General features: G+C 40.8%; 2 protein-coding genes across 2 annotated transcripts; both read left to right on the plus strand.

The window, feature by feature from the left end:
* Positions 1 to 1,559: 1,559 nt before the first annotated feature.
* On the plus strand, positions 1,560 to 7,190 carry si:ch211-120g10.1 (butyrophilin subfamily 3 member A3). The gene is made up of 10 exons (XM_062439548.1): positions 1,560 to 1,817; positions 3,331 to 3,413; positions 3,826 to 3,924; positions 4,987 to 5,088; positions 5,181 to 5,315; positions 5,415 to 5,552; positions 5,667 to 5,718; positions 5,802 to 5,828; positions 6,169 to 6,195; positions 6,281 to 7,190. Exons 2-10 carry the CDS (start codon positions 3,354 to 3,356, stop codon positions 6,838 to 6,840), a joined length of 1,200 nt encoding a protein of 399 aa, XP_062295532.1. The 5' UTR covers positions 1,560 to 1,817; positions 3,331 to 3,353; the 3' UTR covers positions 6,841 to 7,190.
* A 1,480-nt stretch (positions 7,191 to 8,670) lies between these two features.
* recql5 (RecQ helicase-like 5) lies at positions 8,671 to 22,068 on the plus strand. The gene is made up of 19 exons (XM_062438547.1): positions 8,671 to 8,803; positions 9,009 to 9,130; positions 9,221 to 9,742; positions 11,011 to 11,107; positions 11,330 to 11,441; positions 11,530 to 11,692; positions 11,776 to 11,858; positions 16,376 to 16,594; positions 16,708 to 16,804; positions 18,343 to 18,382; positions 18,475 to 18,533; positions 19,068 to 19,138; positions 19,242 to 19,335; positions 19,429 to 19,593; positions 19,702 to 20,267; positions 20,354 to 20,399; positions 20,476 to 20,694; positions 20,785 to 20,857; positions 20,965 to 22,068. Exons 1-19 carry the CDS (start codon positions 8,707 to 8,709, stop codon positions 21,087 to 21,089), a joined length of 2,970 nt encoding a protein of 989 aa, XP_062294531.1. The 5' UTR covers positions 8,671 to 8,706; the 3' UTR covers positions 21,090 to 22,068.
* The last annotated feature ends 87 nt before the right edge of the window (positions 22,069 to 22,155 follow it).

A 22,155-nucleotide genomic window follows, 5' to 3' on the forward strand; every position in this document is an offset into this window, starting at 1 on the left:
TGTTTTATTTTTGTAAGGGTGTGTTATACACAGGTAAACAGGTTTAAGCAAACAAGTTTAGTAACATGCAGACTATACTTAAAAAAAAAAAATCTGAGAAAACAGTGGGGTTCACGATGTCCTCATATTTTTATTTACAAGCTTGTTTTTTTCACTTGTGCAGCAGAGACATCTAAACAGCAGCAGTGTGATGAGTGACAGTGACATGTTTAAGTGATGTAAAGTTAATATCAAAATATTACAACTGAGAATAATGTGTGTTTTGGAAGCCTGCTGGTTAAGATGCATGTCATCTGCCCCTCCTGTTAGTGGTCCGAATCTGGCAGTGCACCCATGCTGTTTATATGTAAATATATACAATTCTTAAAATATTTAAATATTTACACCAGTTGTGTCAGTTTGAGGTGACTGGATGCCACAGGAGTGCCAATAGATGCCACATGAATTTCGTAGGATGGCACTGGGTGCCCACTGAGAAAGTGGACTGCCAGGTCAAATACTGCACCATGGTTAAATGACGATTGTAGACAGAACTGGAAATCTATTTGATAGACAAATTTACTGTAATGCTGTCACAGACACGCAGATCCTAAGTTACAAGTTTCCAAGGAAACTATAAACAAAATCTTCCAGTGGAAAACACTTATGCATTCAAAGAAATGGACTTTCAAAACATTGTCTTGAAATGTCGAGAAATTAAAAAGAAATAAAACACAAAAAGGTGGACAATATTTTTAAATTCAAAAATAAACTCAATATTAGCAATGACAGTCAGGCCCATCCTAAAGGCTAAATTCAAAAGCAGTGACACTGCCAAGCAGTTCACTGCATTTGGACATGTTTTTTTTATGGCAATTAGCTAATGTAGCTTACTTAAAGGCATATTGGTTCCCCTTAGTGTGAAATGAACATCTTTCAAAAATAGCCCAGGATAATCATATTTAATGTGAGGGATGCTGAGGTTGCTTGCCTTAGGGTTCTGCACCTTTTTATGCACAATAGCTGTCACCAATGATCCAATGTGAATATGAAAGGAAAATAAATGAGTGTAATAAATTCTTCAGGTAATGAAAACAATAACGTTGACTGTAAAGGTTGGCTCACTTTTTTATATGACAATATTATTATGTCACATCTGTAGGATAAAATGGAACAAGGGCACAATAACTCAATATAGATGATAGTCTAAATACATTTGTCTGTCCTTTGAAGACAGACAATGTCATAAAGTCAAGTGGCCAAGACTACTGACAGTTTATGCTGTGTGTATCAGCATGGTGGAAAACTCGCAGGTGGCCACAACCTCAACAATGACAGATGTGCTGAAAGACATACATCTTGTGACAAATGTAAACGTTTAGGGTCATTGACGTGACATACTTTGAGAACCACTGGTATATATAGTAACAGTAAATAGAAATGCTTTAGTACAGTACCTCAAAATTGTACTTAGGCCTTCATAAGTAGTAGAATAGATGTTAGTTTCTCTTCACAGCCGGTACAGGCTCTGTGCTCACAGCCATAAAATCAGAGGAAGAGCAGAAATGTAAACTATTGCGGAGATTTTCCCCCTTAGGCCTGTAGCCATAGCAATAACAGCGTCACTATTACCTGCATGCGCGCGCTTTGTTGTAGTGACGCTGCCTTCGTCAGTGCCGGAGAAAACCGAAGCTCCCCGAAGATCCGAGCGCTAGTCTGCGATGTAAACAAGGTCAGACACTGCAGCATACCGCCCAGAGACTTTGTACACCGGGCGGCTACTCGTTTTCAAAGCAAGAAGAGAACAAATCTGCTTCACCAGCCTCCTGAGGAGAAAGGTAGGTGTTACATTATGATCAGCCGTACAGTATTTCGGTTGTTATGCAGGACGCATTGCAGGGACGCATTATGTCTTCACAAACAAACATGCAATTTGTGTTAACAACATAATCAAATGTAGGTAACTCAGTTTGTATAAGGTGCAGCGCTGCGTTTATAAGAGATTTGCTGCAAAGTCATACGGCAGGTGTGTGTTTACTTCATGCGCAGTCATCAGCTGACTCCTGGTCGCTAAGCCTGCAAAATCTGCACGGTCATGTTTTCCCACCACATAGCCTACATAAACACTTGTGATACAGCGCCGCCTTTTCCTCATGTTTTTATTCTCATTCCCTGTATTTCCAGGAGGATGCAACTTATATAGTCAAATATGTAATTTGTGAGCTTTGCATTTATCTTGCAATATTATGCAACAGTCATCAATTTGCATAGGCCTACATTGATTTAAAGCGACAAAACACTGTGCATACACACACCCAAGTGCTGCATCTTTGTGAAGCTTGGCTGAGCTGATTTGGTGCAAAACATCATTAAATAATAATGATTATCATGAAATTAACTTCTTTCATAGCCAAATCAGGACAGTTGTATTGGTGAAGCTGCAGATCTTGTGTTAGAACAAAGTGGTTGAAGAATGTTATGCAAGTTTAGAAAGGCCATATTTATGCCAGTGCATTCATTCTCTTCATCTTCAGCCCGGGCTGGCATGAAAACCTGTTTAGACTGGTCCTCCTAACTGCCTCACTGCCGACCACACACAGACTGAGCTCATGTATTTTTCTGCTAACTTGATTAGCCTGCAGATGAAGACAGAGAGAAAGATGGAGGGGGACTAACCAAGGATACGATCAGTCAGCTGGCAGCTGAGACTTTACACTGGGTGCATGCTGGGCCAGTCACGTTTCAGACTGCCCCGCTTTTATAGCTTGATTCTGCTCCAGTTAATGATCACGTCTGTGTCCTGGCCTCAAAAAACTTCCATCTGGACCCACATGTCACCCAGAGATAATATGACATTATAACATGGTTAGTGGATCATTTACGTTTTCGGCAGTCCCTGCTGAAGATGTGATCATCCTCTGATGTTTTGTAATCTGAATGGTCATGTGAACTTTTCATCATATGTTGAATGATTTACATGACATACTGGTGTTTTGGGGGTAAACAGTAGAGGTGACCTAGTTCAGACAGAGGCCGCCTCCTTCAGAGGACAGAGACCGCACAGATGTGTCCTTGGAGGATTTAAGGCGAATAAAAGTCAAGATTTCAACGTTAGCCACTAGGACTTTGCCCACAAATGGTTGAAAAAGTGTAAAATAGCAGGAGGAAACTGCATGATTTTACAATAAAAGCAGAGATTACTGCAGCACCTAAATATATCTATTATTCACAGCTTGCAGTGGCCCGTTGGGCCCGTGTTTGTGATATATTTACCAGTGATCAATGACCCCCTGATCGCAAACACATGACATGTTCACATACAGTAACACTTTTTCATTTTATTTATTCTAGGACTCTAGCACAGACCAGCCAAGATGATGCAATGTTTTCACTTCATGGTGGAGCCGGCCAAAAACTTCACGGCCAAGATAAAGGTAACAAATTGTGGTATATACACTCAACAAAAAGACAGTAGTTTGTTAAATATGCATCTTTGCAGGAGGGCAAAGGGTCACCTTGACACTTAAATAGATGGTTGACATGACAATATTTTTGTCGTTCCATGTGACTGCCCGCATTTCTCCTTTCCTGGTTTAATAAATGAGAGAAAGGCACTGCATGCAGAGAGTTTTTGGCAGGAGAAATCGAGGCAGAGAGTCTGGACGGGAGGGGTGTCTTTCTTTTCTGCTGACAGGAACAGAACCATGATATGCATGCTGATGAGGCTGAGTGACCACCTCCTGTCTAGTTTGACCTTATTACTTCTTCTTCTTTCAAAAGCCTTTTTTTCCCCTTTCCAAATGACAGTCAACCAAAAAAAAACTTTGTTTTTTAACTCCCTCGCAGGAATCACACTACAGAGCAAAGAGGGAGAGACTTGAGCCTCTGGATGAGGATCAGCTGTTTCTTGTGGAGCTGGCCAGAGACATGAGTCGAGTGTGCCAGGTACAACGTACCGTGAATACACTACATATATGAACATATGCACTTCCCCGCACAGACTCTGTACGGAGGAGGGTATAAATGATTATAGATCGCTAACATTTCACTCAAGAAACAGAAAATGAAAGAACATTATAACAAATAACATTAGTTACAAGCCATATTTTTGCTGGGCCATTTCTAACCCTCAAGTTTTTGTCTTCAATTCAGTTCAGTTTGGGGATATTTTAGGGCAAGCAAGTTTACAAAGTAAACATGTACAGACACACACACAGGCAATCTAATAAAACAAACATGAGAATGTTAGAAATGGTTGAAATACATGAGGAGTAGCTGGCCAACAATCACCACAAAAGCACAAAACGTGTCAGAAGTACAAGTGCATTTATCAGTCTGTAGACAAGGTAAACTGACCATGTCTTATACTGCGACTGTCCACAAGTATTATGACTTCTGGGATTTCCTTCTGTATTACATACAAGTAATATATATATACAGATATGTATATGGTAAAGATAGTTTATTTGAAATTATTTTCCATAGTAGGTGCATACAAACACAACCAAGTAAGACATACAGAGTTTTCCAAAATACAGGATTACAGGGATCATACAACAGAGACAAAGACATGGATTAACACTCCACACATCACGGACAGGATTTCTTGTAATTTAAGAGGAGATTACTTATCTAAAGTTTGATGGCTGTAGGAACAAAGCTCTTGCTAAAACAGGCCTTTCTGCCCAAGTGGTAGTCCATACCTACAGCCAGGAGGAAGGGGGGTAAAGTGCTGGTAGAGTGGGTGGTCTGAGTCATGTGTGATTGTGAGTGTTTTTCTGATCAGGGATGAGGTGTCACAATCGGATAAATCTGATGGATGGAATACCAATGAGTTTCCTGGCTAAATTAGTTATTATATAAGTGTTTATTCTGATTGGTAACCGTAAGCATATGGGAAAAAAACTGAAAAACTGCCTCAGTAATGCTGCGGGACAAGACAAGAAGAAGATGGATTTGGACAGACAGGAAATCTAAAGCATATTTCTCTCTTTTTACCCACTGCAGAGATCAGATGTCCTGGAGCACATCTGGAACCAGGACGATACCTGGCCAACCCCTCTCTGCTGGACCTTTATCCTGGAGTGGGCCTCCATGTTGGAGAGCAAGGTGCTTATATCTGATGAAAAGACCCATTTCCACTTAATGTGAAATATACAGTGAATGCATATATATAGGGTTGTGTATCTTTCTGTCTGCAGAAGAGGCCCATGCAGACTGATGGCTGGCCAGAGGTGGATGAGGTCAAACAGTTTGATCTGATAAATGAACAGGACATTCAGCAGGCTAAGGCAGTGATCCTCAACTGGGTTAAGGACCTGAGAGCTCAGCCTGAGGTGGGAGGTTCACCTGCTTTTATTCCTTCAGAGAAAGATTTAACAGCTGGAAACAAATAATTTACTTGATATTTTTTATTTGCATGAATCATCTTGCAGCAAAGTGTGTGGCCTGGAGAACCTGTGGCAAAGGTTCTGCAGGACCTGCAGTCATCCTGGCGCTGGGGCCGTGTGCCCAATCTGCTGACTGCTATGGAGCTGGTTATGTGGACTTTAATGGTACAGAGGCCAGATAAGGTAGGAGGTCATGTTATAATTCACAGTAATCTGCAGCTCATCAGCTTATTGTGCAAGTGTAATAATTACATAATAAGCTTGTGTTAGTAAAGCCTTCTTGGTTTCGTCTTGCAGGATAACATCCCACAGCAGTGGCTCCTGTGGAAGCAGAAGACAAAGAAGATTGGTATATAAATCAATGTGAATCAAGTAGAATTTTTGTTGTTTCTTTGGAAACTTTCTTATGAGTTTTCTATCATCTCTTTTCAGGTGGCATATCCTACATTCCTCAGCCAGGTGAGTGATATACTGTAGACCAGTGTGTCTAATGGAAATCCGAAACAAAATCATGACACACATCACTGGATGTTCAGGTTACATTCTGACAGCTGTATAGTGATCAATGTCAAACAGTGCTGAGCCATCGTCGCTATGCCATCATTTTATTTCATTGTAGTTTTGCATAATCCAAATATATGAACATCTCTGAGGCTCAATATTAGGTTTGGTCATCTTCACAATATAAATGTTTTGGTCCATGTAATGCAGCATATATCTCCATACTGACAACACAGTTCTCTGATACATCATATTGCTCCATTTTTACTCACTTACTAAAGTCATCTGTTTTTTTCAGTGTGGGATTGGATCTCAGATGCTTCAGGTACAGCATTCATTCAAGTTTTAGTCCATATTGTCTTTACTCAACCCATCTGTCTGCTAATTCAAATCTCAACTTTTTCCTGTAGTGGAGGTGACTCTGGATCTGGACACAGCCAATCCTGATCTTCTCATCTCTAATGATGAGAAGAAAATGCGCTGTGGCTTTGAGAGGAAGGATATTCCCAACTACCACCAACGCTTCGATGGCTGGTGGTGCGCTGTCGGAGTCGAGGGCTTTGGTTCTGGCCGCCACTACTGGGAGGTGGAGGTGGGTGAGCGGGACTGGCGACTGGGTGTGGCCAAAGAGTCGGCACTGAGGAAAGGCTTCAAGTCCCTGAACACCGATACGGGTTATCTGTCCCTGCGACTGGAAAGAGGCACTGAGCTTAAGGCACTGACCGTGCCCTTCACTGCCCTGCCGCCGGGCCTCATCCCCCGCAAGGTGGGTGTCTATCTTGACTACGACCACGGCCAGCTGTCCTTCTATGACGCGGAGAAGCACCTCCACATTTACACGTACAACGAGAGCTTCTCTGAGAAGCTGTTCCCCCTGTTTGGCACAGTGGAGATCATCAAGGATCTGGTGATCAAGTCCCCAGCAGCTAAGACCCAATGTCTCTGCTCCACATCCTGCCTTTGGGGTTGAGTTTCCCTCTGTCACTTCTTCCTTTAAAATCTATTCTCCAGTAGAAATCATGATAAAGTACAACAAACCAGGTTATATATTAATCACTGAGAAGAAATCAGAGATCCTGCTGTAAAAGACCATCATTGTGCTATTAAATAGCTCCACTGTGTCTCTATGCTGCTGCTGCTTTAATGTGATTGTTGCTTCCACTTTCTCACCTTCGAGTTAGAGTGCAACCCTTTGCTCACATACATAATGTATTTTCATATATTTGAAAGGAAGCCTATAGTATTAATGTCATATATTGTGCAATATTAATCCTGCATTAAGAATGCATTCCTGTGAATAATAAATAAACCAAATACATGACTTAATTATTGGTCTGTTGATTTGTACGTTGGCATGACATAATAACATCATAAAATAATAAGCTGAGAGCTTAACTGTGTAATACCCAGACAAACCCAGTGCCTGCTGGTTCAGAGCATCTTGGGTGATTTCAGTTATCAGCTGCTGCATCTCCTCATCTTTCTTTCTGCTCACTCTTATTCTTCAACTTCAACTGAGAGATGCAGTTAGATAGTCAGCAACAGAGGATGAGGAAGAGAAAAGAAGGGGAGGAGGACAGGATAGAGATGTTGAGTGATGTGCAGTGGTGACAAAGCACTGCCGCAGTGCAGGTGACTCCAGAGTAGACCTGCCTGTAACATCAGTAAAATACATTAAGCCAGATGCGACCACAAATGGTTTAAATTAATCATTGTTCTTCTTGTTTTTATGTGTTTTATGCATTGCAGGAAAACAGTACTGCTCATCATATATTAAAATATTCCAATCCAACAACTAAAAGAGGCAGCTGTACATGGAAAACAACCCAAAGTCAATCATTACCAGCAAATACTTCAAGCATATTAAAAAGGGATGCATCAGTTATAGCCTCTAACACTCTGAAAGGGTACAATCTGCATAATGACTTTATAATGATTATATTATAATGATTGTTATTTTAATATACAGTACTGTGCCAGATAGAGGGGATCCCTTTCTGGACAGACGTGCAATAGGTGTACAGTAGTGTGTACAGAATAGAGGACAGATAACAGAAATACAGCACGAACAAACAGGGTGACAAAATTATAATGTATTTATAATATAATAGCCACAGTCATAAAGAACTATCATCACCAACAAGAAGAACAAGGACTCCTGCACGTATGGTACCTCCTCCACACAGCCCTAATCTTAACATCATGGGGTCAGTCTGGGATTATGTGAAGAGACAGAAGCAGCTGAGATACCAAAAACTGCATAAGAACTGTGGCGACTTCAACCAAACTATTGAAAAACTGTCTGAAGGTGTAATGTACTGGTGTTGTTTTAAATGCAACGCGTGGTCACATCAAATATGGATTTGATTTGTATTTCTTCTGTTTACAGAACATTGCCTGACGTTAATTGATAAATAAGAAAAGTTCATGGGATCATTTTTGAAAGCATCCCCACTTTATGCAGGAGTTTATAGTTTGGCATTACTACTTTTATTTAATTTAAATATCTGAGTACTTATTTCACCTTCTTTTACACAAAAGTATGAGGAGTATAACTTGGATGTATCCTGCAACTGTGATTGGTTGTAAGGCGTGTATCAGCTGGACCAATCAGAGAACTCTAACACACTGCTGCAAAATACAAACAACATGTAGCACTTCTCTTTTTTAACATAATATTGCAGATTTAAAACAAAATGAAATAAACATAGATATTTAAAAACATGTTTATTTTAAACGTTGGGTTTTCAGTTTCAGTTTATCGCAGCCGTGATGATGTCATCAGCGTGCGCCACAGAGGTTTAATGAGTTCACTCCACAGACAGCCGGACAGGCGATGACAACAACTTTAAAACAGGCTTTAAAAACCCACTTTGGGTTCGACAGCTTTAGATCTAAAATACAGGAAGATGTGGTCAAGGCGGTCGTCAAAGGTAAGTCAGTCGACAGTCTTATTCATCAGCGGTGTGATAGTTAATCTCTTTGCTCATTAGCAGAGCTGCTAGCTGGCTAAAAGCAACAAGGAACCTTCCAAGGAGACGCTCTTAAGACATGAGTACACTTGAATGGTTTCTCACAGGTTGATAGTAATGTAATGTGATGCAGGGTGGTGACTGGTTTTGTATTCCTGTGCTGCAGGTGACAGGGATGTGTTTGTGTGCATGCCCACTGGAGCAGGAAAGTCTCTCTGTTACCAGCTGCCTGCAATGCTGGCAGAGGGCATCACCCTGGTTATATCCCCGCTGATCGCTCTCATTCAGGTCAGTGTCTGATTGTACAGCTCCTATATAAAACCCTTCAAATAGACATGAGATGTTAAAAACACCTCCTTTGTGTTTGTCTCTTCCCAGGACCAAGTGGACCACCTGAAGGACTTGAACATCCCAGCCTGCTCCATCAACTCCAAACTGCCAGCAGGCGAGCGCCGTCTCATCCTGGCTGACTTAGAGAGCAGCAGCCCGAAGCTGAAGCTCCTGTACATCACTCCAGAGATGGTGGCCTCTCCCTCGTTCCAGCCCTGCCTGACAGGCCTGTGTTCCCGCAATCTGCTGTCCTACCTGGCAGTGGATGAGGCTCACTGCGTCTCCCAGTGGGGCCACGATTTTAGGCCGGACTACCTCAAACTGGGTGAGCTGCGTGCTCGCATGCCGGGTGTCCCCTGCTTGGCACTGACAGCGACGGCGCCTAAGAAAGTTCATGAGGACGTTCTTCAGTCCCTGAAGCTGCGCTCGCCTCTTTCTTTCTCTACACCTGTTTTCCGCAGTAATTTGCAATATGATGTGATCTTCAGTGAGCTGCTGCCAAACGTCTACGTCCACCTCCACGCCTTTGTTAAGAAGGCCCTGGGACTGGACAGCGGGTCTGATGGACAGGTTGGTAAACGTCCACTCTGAGGTGTTGGCATGGCTCCTTTTCCCTGAAATTATACATCTCCACTTGCTTGTTTCTGCCTCTTAATATTTTCATTAATATTCTTTCTGTCATATTTTTGACAGGAAGAAAAAACATTTAAGCATTTTGATATAAAGGAGTGTGTCAGCGTCCCTGTAGGCCAACGTTTTGGGGATTTGAACAAAAGACAACAAAGCCACAAAAATGTGACTTGCACATATAATAGTAGCATCCAAATAATGTGTTAGCTTTCTGAATCTATTCATCCTGGGATCTATGCTGCGCATCCTGTGGAGCAGTTTTAACATAATGGATTTTTAACACAAATCTTCATGTCAATACTGGTGTCACAACATCAGACTTTGAATTTCCTTTAAATTCAGCTCATACAGTTGTGACATGTCCTAAAGCAAGGCATGTTACTGTTGGAGAAGAATACAGTTTACAGTTTGCACCAACATCTGGCCTTTTGTGGCATGCTTCTTTACAAACTCACATGCTGCAGGTTATTATAAATAGTCATGTCCAGAGTGGCACCTCACTAGCGATAATTCATAACCAATAAGAAATTGCAGAAGGGCTTTAACTAATGATTACGCTCACTATCAATAAATATGCAAATTAGTTTATTGATGAATTCTTTTGTCTATAAAAAGTAAAGAAAACCATCCAGCAAAATGTATTGGAGCCCAGGGTGCCATCTCCAGATGACTTGTTTCAGTCCAGAACTGAACGATTTTGGTCATTTGTGATCATATGAAACACAAAAAGCAGAAAATCCTACAACAATGTTATGTTTGGATTTTTTGCTTAATAAATGACAAAAAATCTATCAGATTATTTTCCAGTAAGTTTACTGTTGACTAATTAAAGCAGCTAATCGTTGCAGCTCTAAATTGCAGATACAGACATGTGAATGATATGTTTAGGATCATTTAGGAACAACGGTACATAGTTTGTTCACCAGAGAGTGCTGATAAATGTATTTTTAAAACATAAAATGTCCTTTTTGGTTCATATCAGGGTCATAACTTTTGTCATCTGAATTTTAAAAACCTTAAATATTGATTGTGTCACCAGCCTCAAAAATCCAGTATCAGTCAGACTGAAGTCCAGAGCAGCTGGACCTGCTTCTTTTTCATGCAGCATGATACTTTCGTTACTTGTAATGTAAAATAATACTGATTAATCTTTGATAGGTAAATATATTTCCACTTGTTTCCTTAAACTATGTGATGTTTGTAACCAGGGTTGTGGGATCGTGTACTGTCGGACCAGGGAGGCCTGTGAAACTGTGGCTTACCAGCTTACCAAGCTCGGAGTTTTGTCGAAGGCTTATCATGCAGGTAAGATTGTTTTATTTTCCCCAAGTAGGAAGGTTCAAGGTTCAAAGATTTTTATTGTCATTCCAGCCACATAGATACATGAAAGAGAACAAAATACCATACTCAGTTCCTGGTGATCATAATAAAAGAAATATGTATCAAATACAATAATGAACATCTACACAATAAGACATAGTAAGATTTGGGAACATGAGGACCTTGGCTTGACTTTTTTTTTTACAGGTCTAAAGGCACGAGATCGCGAAGAGGTCCAGAATGAGTGGATGCAAGGAAAAGTGCTGGTTATTGTAGCCACCATCAGCTTTGGTATGGGAGTAGACAAGGCCAATGTCAGGTAGTGTGAGAGACATCTGAGATTTCTGTCTTGGTCTTTTGTATTTCCTACAGAATTTTAAGTTTTGGTTTGTATGTCAATCCTGCAGGTTTGTAGCTCACTGGAACCTCGCTAAGTCCCTGGCAAGTTATTACCAAGAGTCTGGGCGAGCGGGGAGAGATGGGCTGCCCTCCTCCTGTCGCACCTACTACTCCCGCAGAGATAAAGAGCAAATTAACTTCCTCATCCGCCAGGAGATCTCCCGCAAACAGGTCAGCAAAACACCAGAGCTTTCAAAATGTAAAATATTGCCCCGTTTAAAAAGTTTGTGAACATCTCTTGATCTCGTCCACAGGAAAAACGCCGTTCTGCAAAGGAGTCGGACAATACAGCCATGAAAGACTTTGAAGCCATGGTGTTATTCTGTGAACAAGAAGGGTAAGTGAAGGAGTCGCTGCAAACATACATGAGTTTCGTTTAATGCAAACAACTCAAAGTGTAGAGTCAAACCACCACATAATAAAACAATCTATTTGCACATACTGTATATAACATGCAGTTTTATACATTTAACAAAACTTTCACCACATCTATGCTATTCCTTTAGTTTAAAAAAATGTATCAGGATTCATTTCAGTTTCTGTCCAGCAGAGGGAAGCCATGATCTCTCTTTTAATGCTTCCTTGTGTATGAAGGGACATTTTCTGGTTTGAAAACAGCTTCTGACTGCCAAATCTCATTCTTTAAGAATGACACAGATTATGTTTAGAAAAACAAGATAATGAGCCAATCTTTCTCTCCCCTTCATATTTCACTCTCTTGTTGCTCTGCGGTTTGAAAAACACATTTTTATCGATCATGTTCCCATGTATTTATATGCTTGATTGAAGACATTTGGGATTGGCTGTGCCTTTTCCTCAGGTCAGAGTTTGTGTTGCAGGGATACTCCAAGGAATGTAGATTCTCCCAAAAGCCTGCGAGCTTCAGCTGCTGTGTTTGGCAGCTAGTCAAGGACATCCTTGTGTGTGTTTGTCAGGTACTTTGTTGTTCAAGGGTTGGACCTCTTGTGTGCCACTGGACACACCCTGTGTGAGGCCTCATCGCTTGTTGAGATGGACATAAATGTCTCTTTGTCAAATACATGACCGTGACTCTCAGTATAAGTTTCAGGAGTGATTGAGAGAGCTACTGAAAATTCCTGTTTTTGTGTAACGGGGATATTTGGCACCATATATCTCCTGTGATGAGATGCCTGATTTGAGAGTTACCCGACTAGACGTTGCTGATGTGTGGAGCATATTTGCTCATATTTTTGCTCCCTTCATCTTGGTCCTGCGACAGCAGCAGCAGCAGCAGCTCATGCAGGTCACTGTTGTCATGAGCACAACAATCACTGTGGGGGAGCAAAAAAACATCATCATTACTGCCTCAGACGACACAATATTAGGAATAATAGAGAACAGAGACTCACAGATGAAGGTTAAGAGGATGAAGAAAGCCCCCAGATCTATAGGGTTGGCGTTCGGGAGACCCTGCAGCTTGACCCATATCTTGCTCAGGAGGTTCAGCGCCTCGTCTTGGGTGTCCATCCTTACATAGCAGAAATGAAGAGGATGCTTTGAAACGTCATGCTTGAGTTTGGTTTACACAGTGTCTCAATTATGTGCAGTGGTGAGAGACGATGCTCAAATTAACCTACTGTAAGTCATTTGAACCAAAAGAGAAAAAACATGGTCCGTCTCTAAGTTCAACTCTTGAAAACAAGGCTCTCCTTCCATTGTGTTCAATGTGTATAAACTCTAATGTGATTTGTCATTTTAATGGGTGGTGTCAAAGTATGAAGTGCAGTTCTCAGTGACTGGCACTGGGTGTGACAGTCTGTGGGTTTAGCTCTTTGTTGGCTTTGGATGACAGTCTGTAGTGTTGTTGTATTGGATTGGATTAAAAATGTAATTAAAAAAATAATACAAACTTTGTTTAATAGGATATAGTTCGACATTTTGAGAAATATGTTTATTGCACAACCTTATGTTTACCTTTGCTGCTATTTCAAGGCTTTTATACTATACTCTACTTTACTTTATTAAACTTTCTTAATATATTTGCCAAGTATATTTTTTGTAGTCTTATATTTTTAGTAGTTCAGCACATGCCCTGTTAGTCTGAGAGAAACTGAGCAAAGACACTAAAGAAATCTTGAATCTTGAATGTAGTTACTTAGAGCTAGCAGCCAGTTAGCTTAGCTCAGCATAAAGACTGGAAACAGGGGTCCAAAGTAAAACAAATTCCAATTACTAACACCTTTTTAAAGTTCACTAATTAACATGTGTTACATTTCATGTTCAATAAGATAGAAAAACAAAACAGCAATTCACTGTTTAACAGGAGATTAATGTGTGGGACTATTTGTTGGCTGGGAACAGTGACTTCCAGGAGTCTCCGCTGGTTGCCCGGCAACTACAAGAGCCAAGAAGTAGTACCACACACAACCCCTGTTAAACAGTGAATTGTCATATTTACATTTCAAGATTTGTACAGATGAAAAAAACAAAATATATCATGTTAATAAGTGAAGCTGGAAGGCTTGCAAGCCAAGCAAACTGGCTGCTGTTAGCTAGTGACATAATTATCCTGTCTTATATGATCATGTCTCATGTAGCTAGCGCTTGGTAAAAAAGTGAATAAGCTAATTTTTCCATTAAGCTTTTTATGTTAATTTGTCCAGGAAATACACACGTTTGCTATTGCTCTGTGTTGTATTACACATTTATTGTCACCACTCTGTGTTGATTTTACATGTCCGGTAACCTATTTGCTTACTGACAGAGGCCTGGTAAACAAAATGATTATAAAGCTGAATCAGCACCTCCATGAAACGATTTCAACACAATCAACATTATGACGATCATGAAAGTTGGGTTTATTGCACGGCTGTTGTATTAGATTGCATTGGCATTTGTGTGTTGAAAAAGCTGCTGTATACAAACTTTTACAAATATTCAACTAAGTTAGACAATCAATTAAGTTCGTCATTCATCACAATTGTTTAAGAATTCATACGAAAGAGTACTTTTTAAGTGTATCTTGAAATTTGAAGTGCATTAAAACACTTGAACCTGAGGCTGTCATCATCTTGGAAAGTTTCTAGCTGTTTGGCAGACGACCCTGACTATTCAGTGAAACAGTCATCGCTTGGTGTGTGTTCATTTTAGACCATGTTTGCATACATTTTTGACTAGATTTTTACTCTGTATTAATTGAAATCACACACAAATGTATGAAAGTCAGTTTTTGGGGGGGCTGAAATGGCTTTAGGAGTCTGATCTTTATTAGTTTCAACACTGAACATAATCTTGTGCTGCTAGTGTACAAAGAGCGAGAAACTCCTTACACTCCGAGTTGAGTAAAACTACACAGTTACCTCTCTTTCTTATTTGAAAACAGGTTAGTTAAAGTTTCCAATGTGTGTTTGCACCTAACTACTGACTGTATTTTTTAGACACATTCTTGACATTCCTCCCAGCCCTGCGTATTTCTCTGAAGCTTTGTCTCTCACTCAAATTCACACTCACACTGGAAGGCACTTACCTGTGAGAATCCTTGTTGTTTTCACACACTCAGCCAAGCCCGGACTGACTGTGAGAAATTACAGTACAGAAGTGAGCAGACCAGTTGATGAGGAGGAGACTGTGATGAACATGTCATCTCTTCCCCCTGAAGGAGTTACCTGCATGAGCGTCTTTACGTTTGGGTGCGAGTTGTTGACGTTGGAATGCGCAGCATGTAATCCAGAGGAGGAGTCCTAAAATGCTGCCTGAGATTAGCAGTCAGGTTGAGATTAGAGTTAGGAGGGATAACTCCTCAGGTGCAGATGATAGGCAGCATGTGGACTGAGTGAAAAGTGAGATGACACAAAAAATAAATCTCATTCACTCTTAAAATTCCCTTCCTTTGAGCCTTTTTATCTTCTCTTACCTTTTAGTGCACTCTTTAGGTTTGTTGTTCTCTTCTTTTTGGTGTTTTTTTCAGTAGTGACATACAAGTTATCCCCTGTGCCATCTACTTCAGTTAGTGAAACCTCCCAAGGCTGCTTCCTCTCTCTGGGAGTGACTGTTGCCTCACAGAGTCTTTGTGTGCCTCTCTGTCTTTCTCCACCTCCTTTGGTGAAACTGCTTTCTCTTTAATGGCGGTGGCAGTAGTTAGTATGTTGTTGAAGAGGCTTGTCTAATGGGCTGTTTCCCAAATACGCTGTGTGTGTGTGTGTGTGTGTGTGTGTGTGTGTGTGTGTGTGTGTGTGTGTGTGTGTGTGTGTGTGTGTGTGTGTGTGTGTGTGTGTGTGTGTGTGTGTGTGTGTGTGTGTGTGTGTGTGTGTGTGTGTGTGTGTGTGTGTGTGTGTGTGTGTGTGTGTGTGTGTGTGTGTGTGTGTGTGTGTGTGTTTCTATAGGCTGTTACATAATACTGGATCTAATAGTGAAGTGTGAGGCCCTTTTTATAAACAGAATGGCAACAATCATAACTAAAACAGGGACTTTAAACAGAAGCATAACATGCAGGAGCTCCTGTTAGAAATTAAATAGAGTTGCGTTTCCAAAAACTCTGAAATCATAGGAAAATAAGACTGAAAATCAAGATTTAGTTTGCTCCAATGCATTATTGATGTCAGTAAAGCCCACACAGCTCTGTCTCTTGTTATTCTTAGAGAAATGTTTTTATTTCATGTGACAAGCGATCCCTGTTTGACTTATTTTATAACAGATGTATTGATCCAGGCAGTGTGTGATGGTTACACAATAGCTAATAGATCAATAATGCACTGGACTGTGTATCCGGACCACACTTTATGTATGCTTGAGTGATGTTTACATCATCATGTTTGACCTTCTTTAAAATAAAGACTTTATATCTGTACAGTTTATGATAAACTCTCTTTTCATATCTTCCTATCTTCCTATCAGCTGTCGCCATGCCACCATCTCCAAGTTTTTTGGGGACAAGACGCCAAACTGCGCCGGTGCCTGTGACTTCTGTCGTAACCCTAAAATTGTACGAGCACAGTTAGAGAGGTCTGCTGTCCTCAGCACCAAGACTGGAGCTCAGAGCAAAGGGCCTTCAGGGCCATTTGGTTTCACGCCAGGGCTTTATGCAGGAGGAAAGAAGGGCTATGGCTTCGAGAGGTGGGATGACCTTTGTGATGTTGTTTGAAACGTTGATTAGGATACATTGATTCAGTATTGCTTCAGATCATCAGTTACACTCTCTAAATGAACGCTGTCATCACACCTTATAGATTTGATGAAGAGAATGAGGACAATAATGAAGAGGATTCAACAACGAGGAAAAAGGAGTTTTCTGACCTCTTCAAGAAGCAGATGAACATGCGAAAGGTGAATCTAAATCTTTCATGAAATGTGTTTATTCTCCTGTGATTGTGTTGTGTCTGTGTACATCTGTCAGGCAGCTGCTGGCAGCAGGAAGGCAGGGCCTGTTGGGGCCCTGTAAGTGAGGTTCGGGGTAAATCGCTTCCACATGTTCAATGGAGCTGGCAGAATGCTGAAGTGAAAAGATTCATTGGCTTATCCAAACTTTTCAATAAAAGCAGGAATGTTCAGATTTTAAAATAGTAGAAACAGAACATAAACAACAAATAAGGGACGACAGTCATTCAAAGGTCTTCTTAGTGATTGTCAATGGTGAATAGAACAGTCACTACAGAGAAAGGATTTCTGTTTTTCTCTCACCTGTGTCTCAATACAACAATCACACAGCTGAGCACAGAAGATATACATAATAGATAACTATAATTAAATCATTGACATCAACAGTGAGTGAATACAATGACATTAACAGAAGAATACATCAAGAAAAAGTAAAGATGGAAGATAATTTAAAAAATATAAGGGTAGAAAAAAAGGGAAAGGGGGGGGGGGGGTCTACTTTGAGACTACTGTAGTGGGTTTCATAAAGTGTGTCGAGAAGGGGCGTCACACTTTGTAAAATCTCTGTTCCTCGGATAGCATAATGACTTTTCTCCAGATTCAAACACCAGTGTAAGTGGAAAGGAGGAGCAGAATCCTTCCACTTAAGTAAGATGGCTCGTCGAGCCAGTAATGACGTGAAAGCTAATGCGTTCAGTTTTGCTTTAGGCAAATCTAAATCTGGAGCAATGCTAAAAAGGGCAGTGAAAGGATTTGGCAGTGAAGGGTTTTCTGAAATGGTTTCAAAGACTGATGTCCAAAACTTAACCAAAAAGGGACATTTTCAGTTCAAGTGAAGGAGTGAGGCAGGTGCATTTTTTACATTTCTCACATGTAAGGTCAACATCAGGGTACGTTTGAGCTAATTTGGTTTTAGATATGTGGATACGATGAACTACCTTAATTGTAAGTATGGATGTTGGGCGCACATGAAGGAAGAATATATTGATTAAGGATCGAGTCCCCCATCCATTAAGAACTTAATTTAAATCTCAACAATATTAATGATAATTAAAAGGTTAAAGTGATGCTACATTCAAAATATTTAAAAACTCACCTCTTCTAGGCTTGAAAGATGACTGTTTATAACCATGTTCAGAATAAAGTGGGACTGGACTAGAGGTAGATTATTCTGCCTAAGAGGTTTGCAAAGCTTCTACAGACATTTTTTATTAATTTTTTCTTGTTTGTGTGTTTTTTGTGCTGCTGGAGCTCATTGTAACTGATTGAATTCAACCTTAACACAGCCGTTGGTCTCCTTTTTTTAATAAGGAAACTACAAAGTTTTACCGCCTTCATTAAAGAAGCTGACCGTGTGAAATTTAAAGATAGATTTTGGTTGGGTTATCACTTTAAATGTGCACATTTGTCAGTGTATGGGGTTCAGGGTGGATGTGTGTGATAAGGCTGCAGAGATTTAACTAGGTTTTCTGTCTCTCATGTTTCAGCAAGCAACTGTGAGACAGATGGAAGAGTTCACTCCCCCAGGTAACATAAGTAGAAGAATAATATAAAATGTTATTATTATTGATGACTAGCCAGGCCCTAATATGTATGTGTATGTGTGTCCTGCTGTATAGATGATGACTGCCCACTCATAGAGGCCAACAGCCAGAGGATACCCAGGCTCACAGTTAAGGTATAACACATCGGTCAGACATTGCAAACACATTCCTCATAGCTGCTGCATTAATTAACACTTCTCCAGGAATTAAAGTGATTCATATGTTATGAGATGTGAAGGTAGACGGTGAAGCCTCAAGCTAAACAAAGCCATAAATGTGATAATCGGTTTATATGCAGCACCTGAGAAGGGGAAAAAATACTAAATGAAAATATAACACTGATACTGGAGATTATTGGAATAGTATTACAAGTGAGAATATTTTGTACAGTTGAAACTTTGAGCCAAGAGACCATTACAAGCTGAATCTTCAGTATCTTCAGCTAAGCTATGGAGCCCATGTGAAGACAAAGTTCTGGTGTTTAGCTTCAGTGTTTTAAATACTGCAAACATTCACTCTCTTAAATGATGCCTCTCTCTTTTTTATTAAATATTATTCTTCAGTTATAAATACTTTTAATATTTTCCAACACTTGACAATTATGTTTTATTGTTATTATTATTATTTGTTAATCTTTGAATTATAAATTGGTTTACATTATATTCCAGGCCAGAGAGCACTGCCTGAGCCTGTTGCAGGAGGCACTTTATGGCCACCAGGGGGCAGACGACCCATTCAAGTAATTACACAGACACACATATAATGTTTATATATTATTATTTTACAGCAGAACTGTGTTTAACCTTCCTCACATTGTTCTCTGTCTCTACTCCATCTCTCAGCGGTGACACTTTATCTTTAGCTCTGGATATCGAACATGAGGTTTTCAAGAACAGCAAGTCCTCCAACTTGTACAAAGCTGCCGTCCTAAAGAAAGTAACTACCGACTGTTCTGTCTGTCGCAGTGCTGCTGATATTTTACAATAAGATCCGGAAGATACATGACTGAACTCATGTCTTGTTTTAAAGGTAGCAGAGATGAAAGCCGAAGGAAAAAAGGGAGAAAAAGAGAAGACCAGCAGCAGCTGCAGTGAGACTGGAGAAATCACATCAAAACACAACGAAGAAGCTTCCTCCTCTTCCTCCTTTTCTGAGGAGCTGCAAGGGTTCACATCTGCATCTGAGATCTACTCAGTAAGATTACTCTACTACACTCGTTTCACTGAGTTCACAAGCAATTCTTGCAGCAGCAGACTGTAGTTCAGATATAAACGTCTTCTTTTTTTTCCATTTTTCCTCTAGCTGAAGCGTAAGAGAGTTGGAGCAGGTCTGAGGGGCTCGTCCAACCCCTTCCAGACTGCCAAGGAGTTGATGAAGACAGAAAGTGGTGGGTTTTACAATGATAGCTCAGAAGGCTCTCGAGAATCGGGGACAGATGGGAGAAAAGAGGCAAATGCGGACACATCTTCAACTGTGACGTCATCCATCAGAGCCAAAGCGAACGCCGCCGCCGCCTCCCTGAACAGCCCGACGAAGGGAGGCAGGTCCCTGAGCAAGAAGCAGCAGAAGCTGGCGGAAGCAGCGAAGACTTCCCGTAACATTTCCCAGTATTTTGCGAAGAAACAAACGACAGAGAAAAGCCAGGAGGCGGAGTCGCCGAAGGGACTCGATGCTACTTTATCTGTGACCCCGCAGGAAGACATTACACTACACTCTGTGGAAGCTCTAGAGAGCAGTCCTGTGGAGTCAGCAACACCAGCAGAAACTGAAAGTGAGGTAGTAGTTCTCCTCACTGATGAAGAGGAGCAAGCCCTTAAATCAGAGATGATAGAAGACGAATGTAAAGAGGATGTAACGTCACCCACAGAGTAAGATACACACAGTGAAGTACTTTAGGACAGCTTTTCTAGAAAGTCTCCTCTTTTCTATCATAACATTTTTATCTTTCACACAGACAAAACACCACAGAGGAAGAAGTAAAACCACCTATAATAAAAGGGGTAGGTGTCCTTTGCCTTGTCAGGTTTTAAGATTTATTTCCTGTTCAGTGAGTGATGACAGTACGTATGTGTCCAGCTGACAGATGATATGAAAGCCAATAAGGAGTCTCCTCCAGCGAAGCGCAGCCGGCCCACAGACGGGAGCATCAGAAGAGTGACCTTTAACCCCAACGTGCAGGAGAGGGCCGTGCAACCGTTGAACGAGCCACCGAAGGCTGTGACGCTAAAGGAAGCTGCTGATATCGTGGTCCGCTGCCTGGACCCTTTTTACACTCAGGGAAAGTTCGCCACCAAGGTGAGAGAGGAGGTTATGATTTCATGTTTGCAGGAAAAGTGGAAATAAAAACTCGTTCTCAGTTGTTGTTGTTGTTCTCTGTGATTTTAGGAGCTGTTTAAGTCCTTTGCTCGCTACCTGTCTCACCTTCTTGCAGAGGGGAGGAGTCGGGGAAAAGGCCAAGGTAATCGGAGCATGAATAATTGCAAATGCCCCAACTTGTGCACTGCTGAAAGCCACCGACTGCTTCCTAACACACACACACACACACACATGTCTTTGTGTCCACAGTCAAAGCCGAAGCCAAAGCTCTCATCAAGAAGTTCTTCAGCAAAGTCAAACGCTGCGAGTGCGAGGCAGACTGGAAGCACCTTAAAAGACCTCACAGCTGTAAAACCACAGAGACCAAGGAATGATGGGAGGGGAAACACAGACATTCTCATTGTTAAATCCTTCCTCTTTGTCAGTGCCTAAGCTTCTCCCGTTCCAGTGATCTCAGCCTTCCCCCGCAGACGCCTGCTCACAAGGTTTACGGTCGATTTTTGCTGCTAGAGTTCTGCTTTTTTCAGGCTCGTCGCTGCTCCAGTAGCTTAACTCAATAATCAAGCAATAAAACGTGTACTGTAACTGTTACAGCCTGAGAGAGCAGAGGTAGCACCTTGTTTCCTCCTCTTTCAGCCCATTTACTACAAATTGTGTAAAATGTGGTTGTTTTAATACCCTACAGGCAGTAAGAGATGATTAATTAATTTGACAACAGTGTGGAAGTAGTGTGATGCGTCACTTTTTTTTATGTCAATCTGCACATATAACTGCAGTAAAATCTGTTTCAAATCTATATTTTCACACTAAACTGAAATGTCTGGAGGCCAAAGGCTGCTTTGAAAAAAAAAAAATACAGTAGTGTGAAGAATACATAATTTGAAGTAAATGGGGGTAAAACAAACAAAAACACTTTCATGTTTGACATAAACCAGACGATTCTGTGTTTTTGGGGGCCAACATATCTTTGTACTGCTGCTACGTTTGTCTTTGAACAAAGTAAGTGGACATAACTGGTCAATACTGTATGGTGTAAAACTCTCTGAATGTGTTTTTTTCTTTTATTTAAAGACTAACTGACTTCATTTTTAAAAAAATCTTAGTTTGTCTCGTAGCCTCAGCAGTGGGAGAACTTGTGTGGGTGTTTTTCTTTTTATAGCGACATGGTTTCCAATGTGGGAAATGTTTCTGAGTTATCGTGCCTGTTGGGACTGTGAGAGGTCTCCGCGGTCAGAGGAAACCCAAAGAGTACTTGAAGCATTGATGGACACAGAGGCCCTACTGTGTAGAGAGTCTGAACAACTATAGTCTTCTCTTTGCTCTTAAAAGTTTACAATAAAGTCTATGCTGAATAGGAACAAACACAACATAGTGTGGGACGTCTCTTATTGACAAATGCTAATGTCTTCAACTGGACAGTTAAACCTATTAAAGATTGAG

The sequence above is a fragment of the Scomber scombrus genome, chromosome 18, assembly GCF_963691925.1.
Source record: "Scomber scombrus chromosome 18, fScoSco1.1, whole genome shotgun sequence".
Lineage (NCBI taxonomy): Eukaryota > Metazoa > Chordata > Actinopteri > Scombriformes > Scombridae > Scomber > Scomber scombrus.

Bases quoted from the DNA above. Each gene is read 5' to 3' on its own strand.
- si:ch211-120g10.1 (XM_062439548.1), top strand. From the start codon at position 3,354: ATGATGCAATGTTTTCACTTCATGGTGGAGCCGGCCAAAAACTTCACG. The intron at 3,925-4,986 runs GTACAACGTACC...TACCCACTGCAG, and splicing joins ACATGAGTCGAGTGTGCCAG to AGATCAGATGTCCTGGAGCA. The intron at 5,553-5,666 runs GTAGGAGGTCAT...TTCGTCTTGCAG, and splicing joins TGGTACAGAGGCCAGATAAG to GATAACATCCCACAGCAGTG.
- recql5 (XM_062438547.1), top strand. From the start codon at position 8,707: ATGACAACAACTTTAAAACAGGCTTTAAAAACCCACTTTGGGTTCGAC. The intron at 11,693-11,775 runs GTCAGCAAAACA...TCTCGTCCACAG, and splicing joins AGGAGATCTCCCGCAAACAG to GAAAAACGCCGTTCTGCAAA. The intron at 19,139-19,241 runs GTAATTACACAG...TCCATCTCTCAG, and splicing joins GGGGCAGACGACCCATTCAA to CGGTGACACTTTATCTTTAG.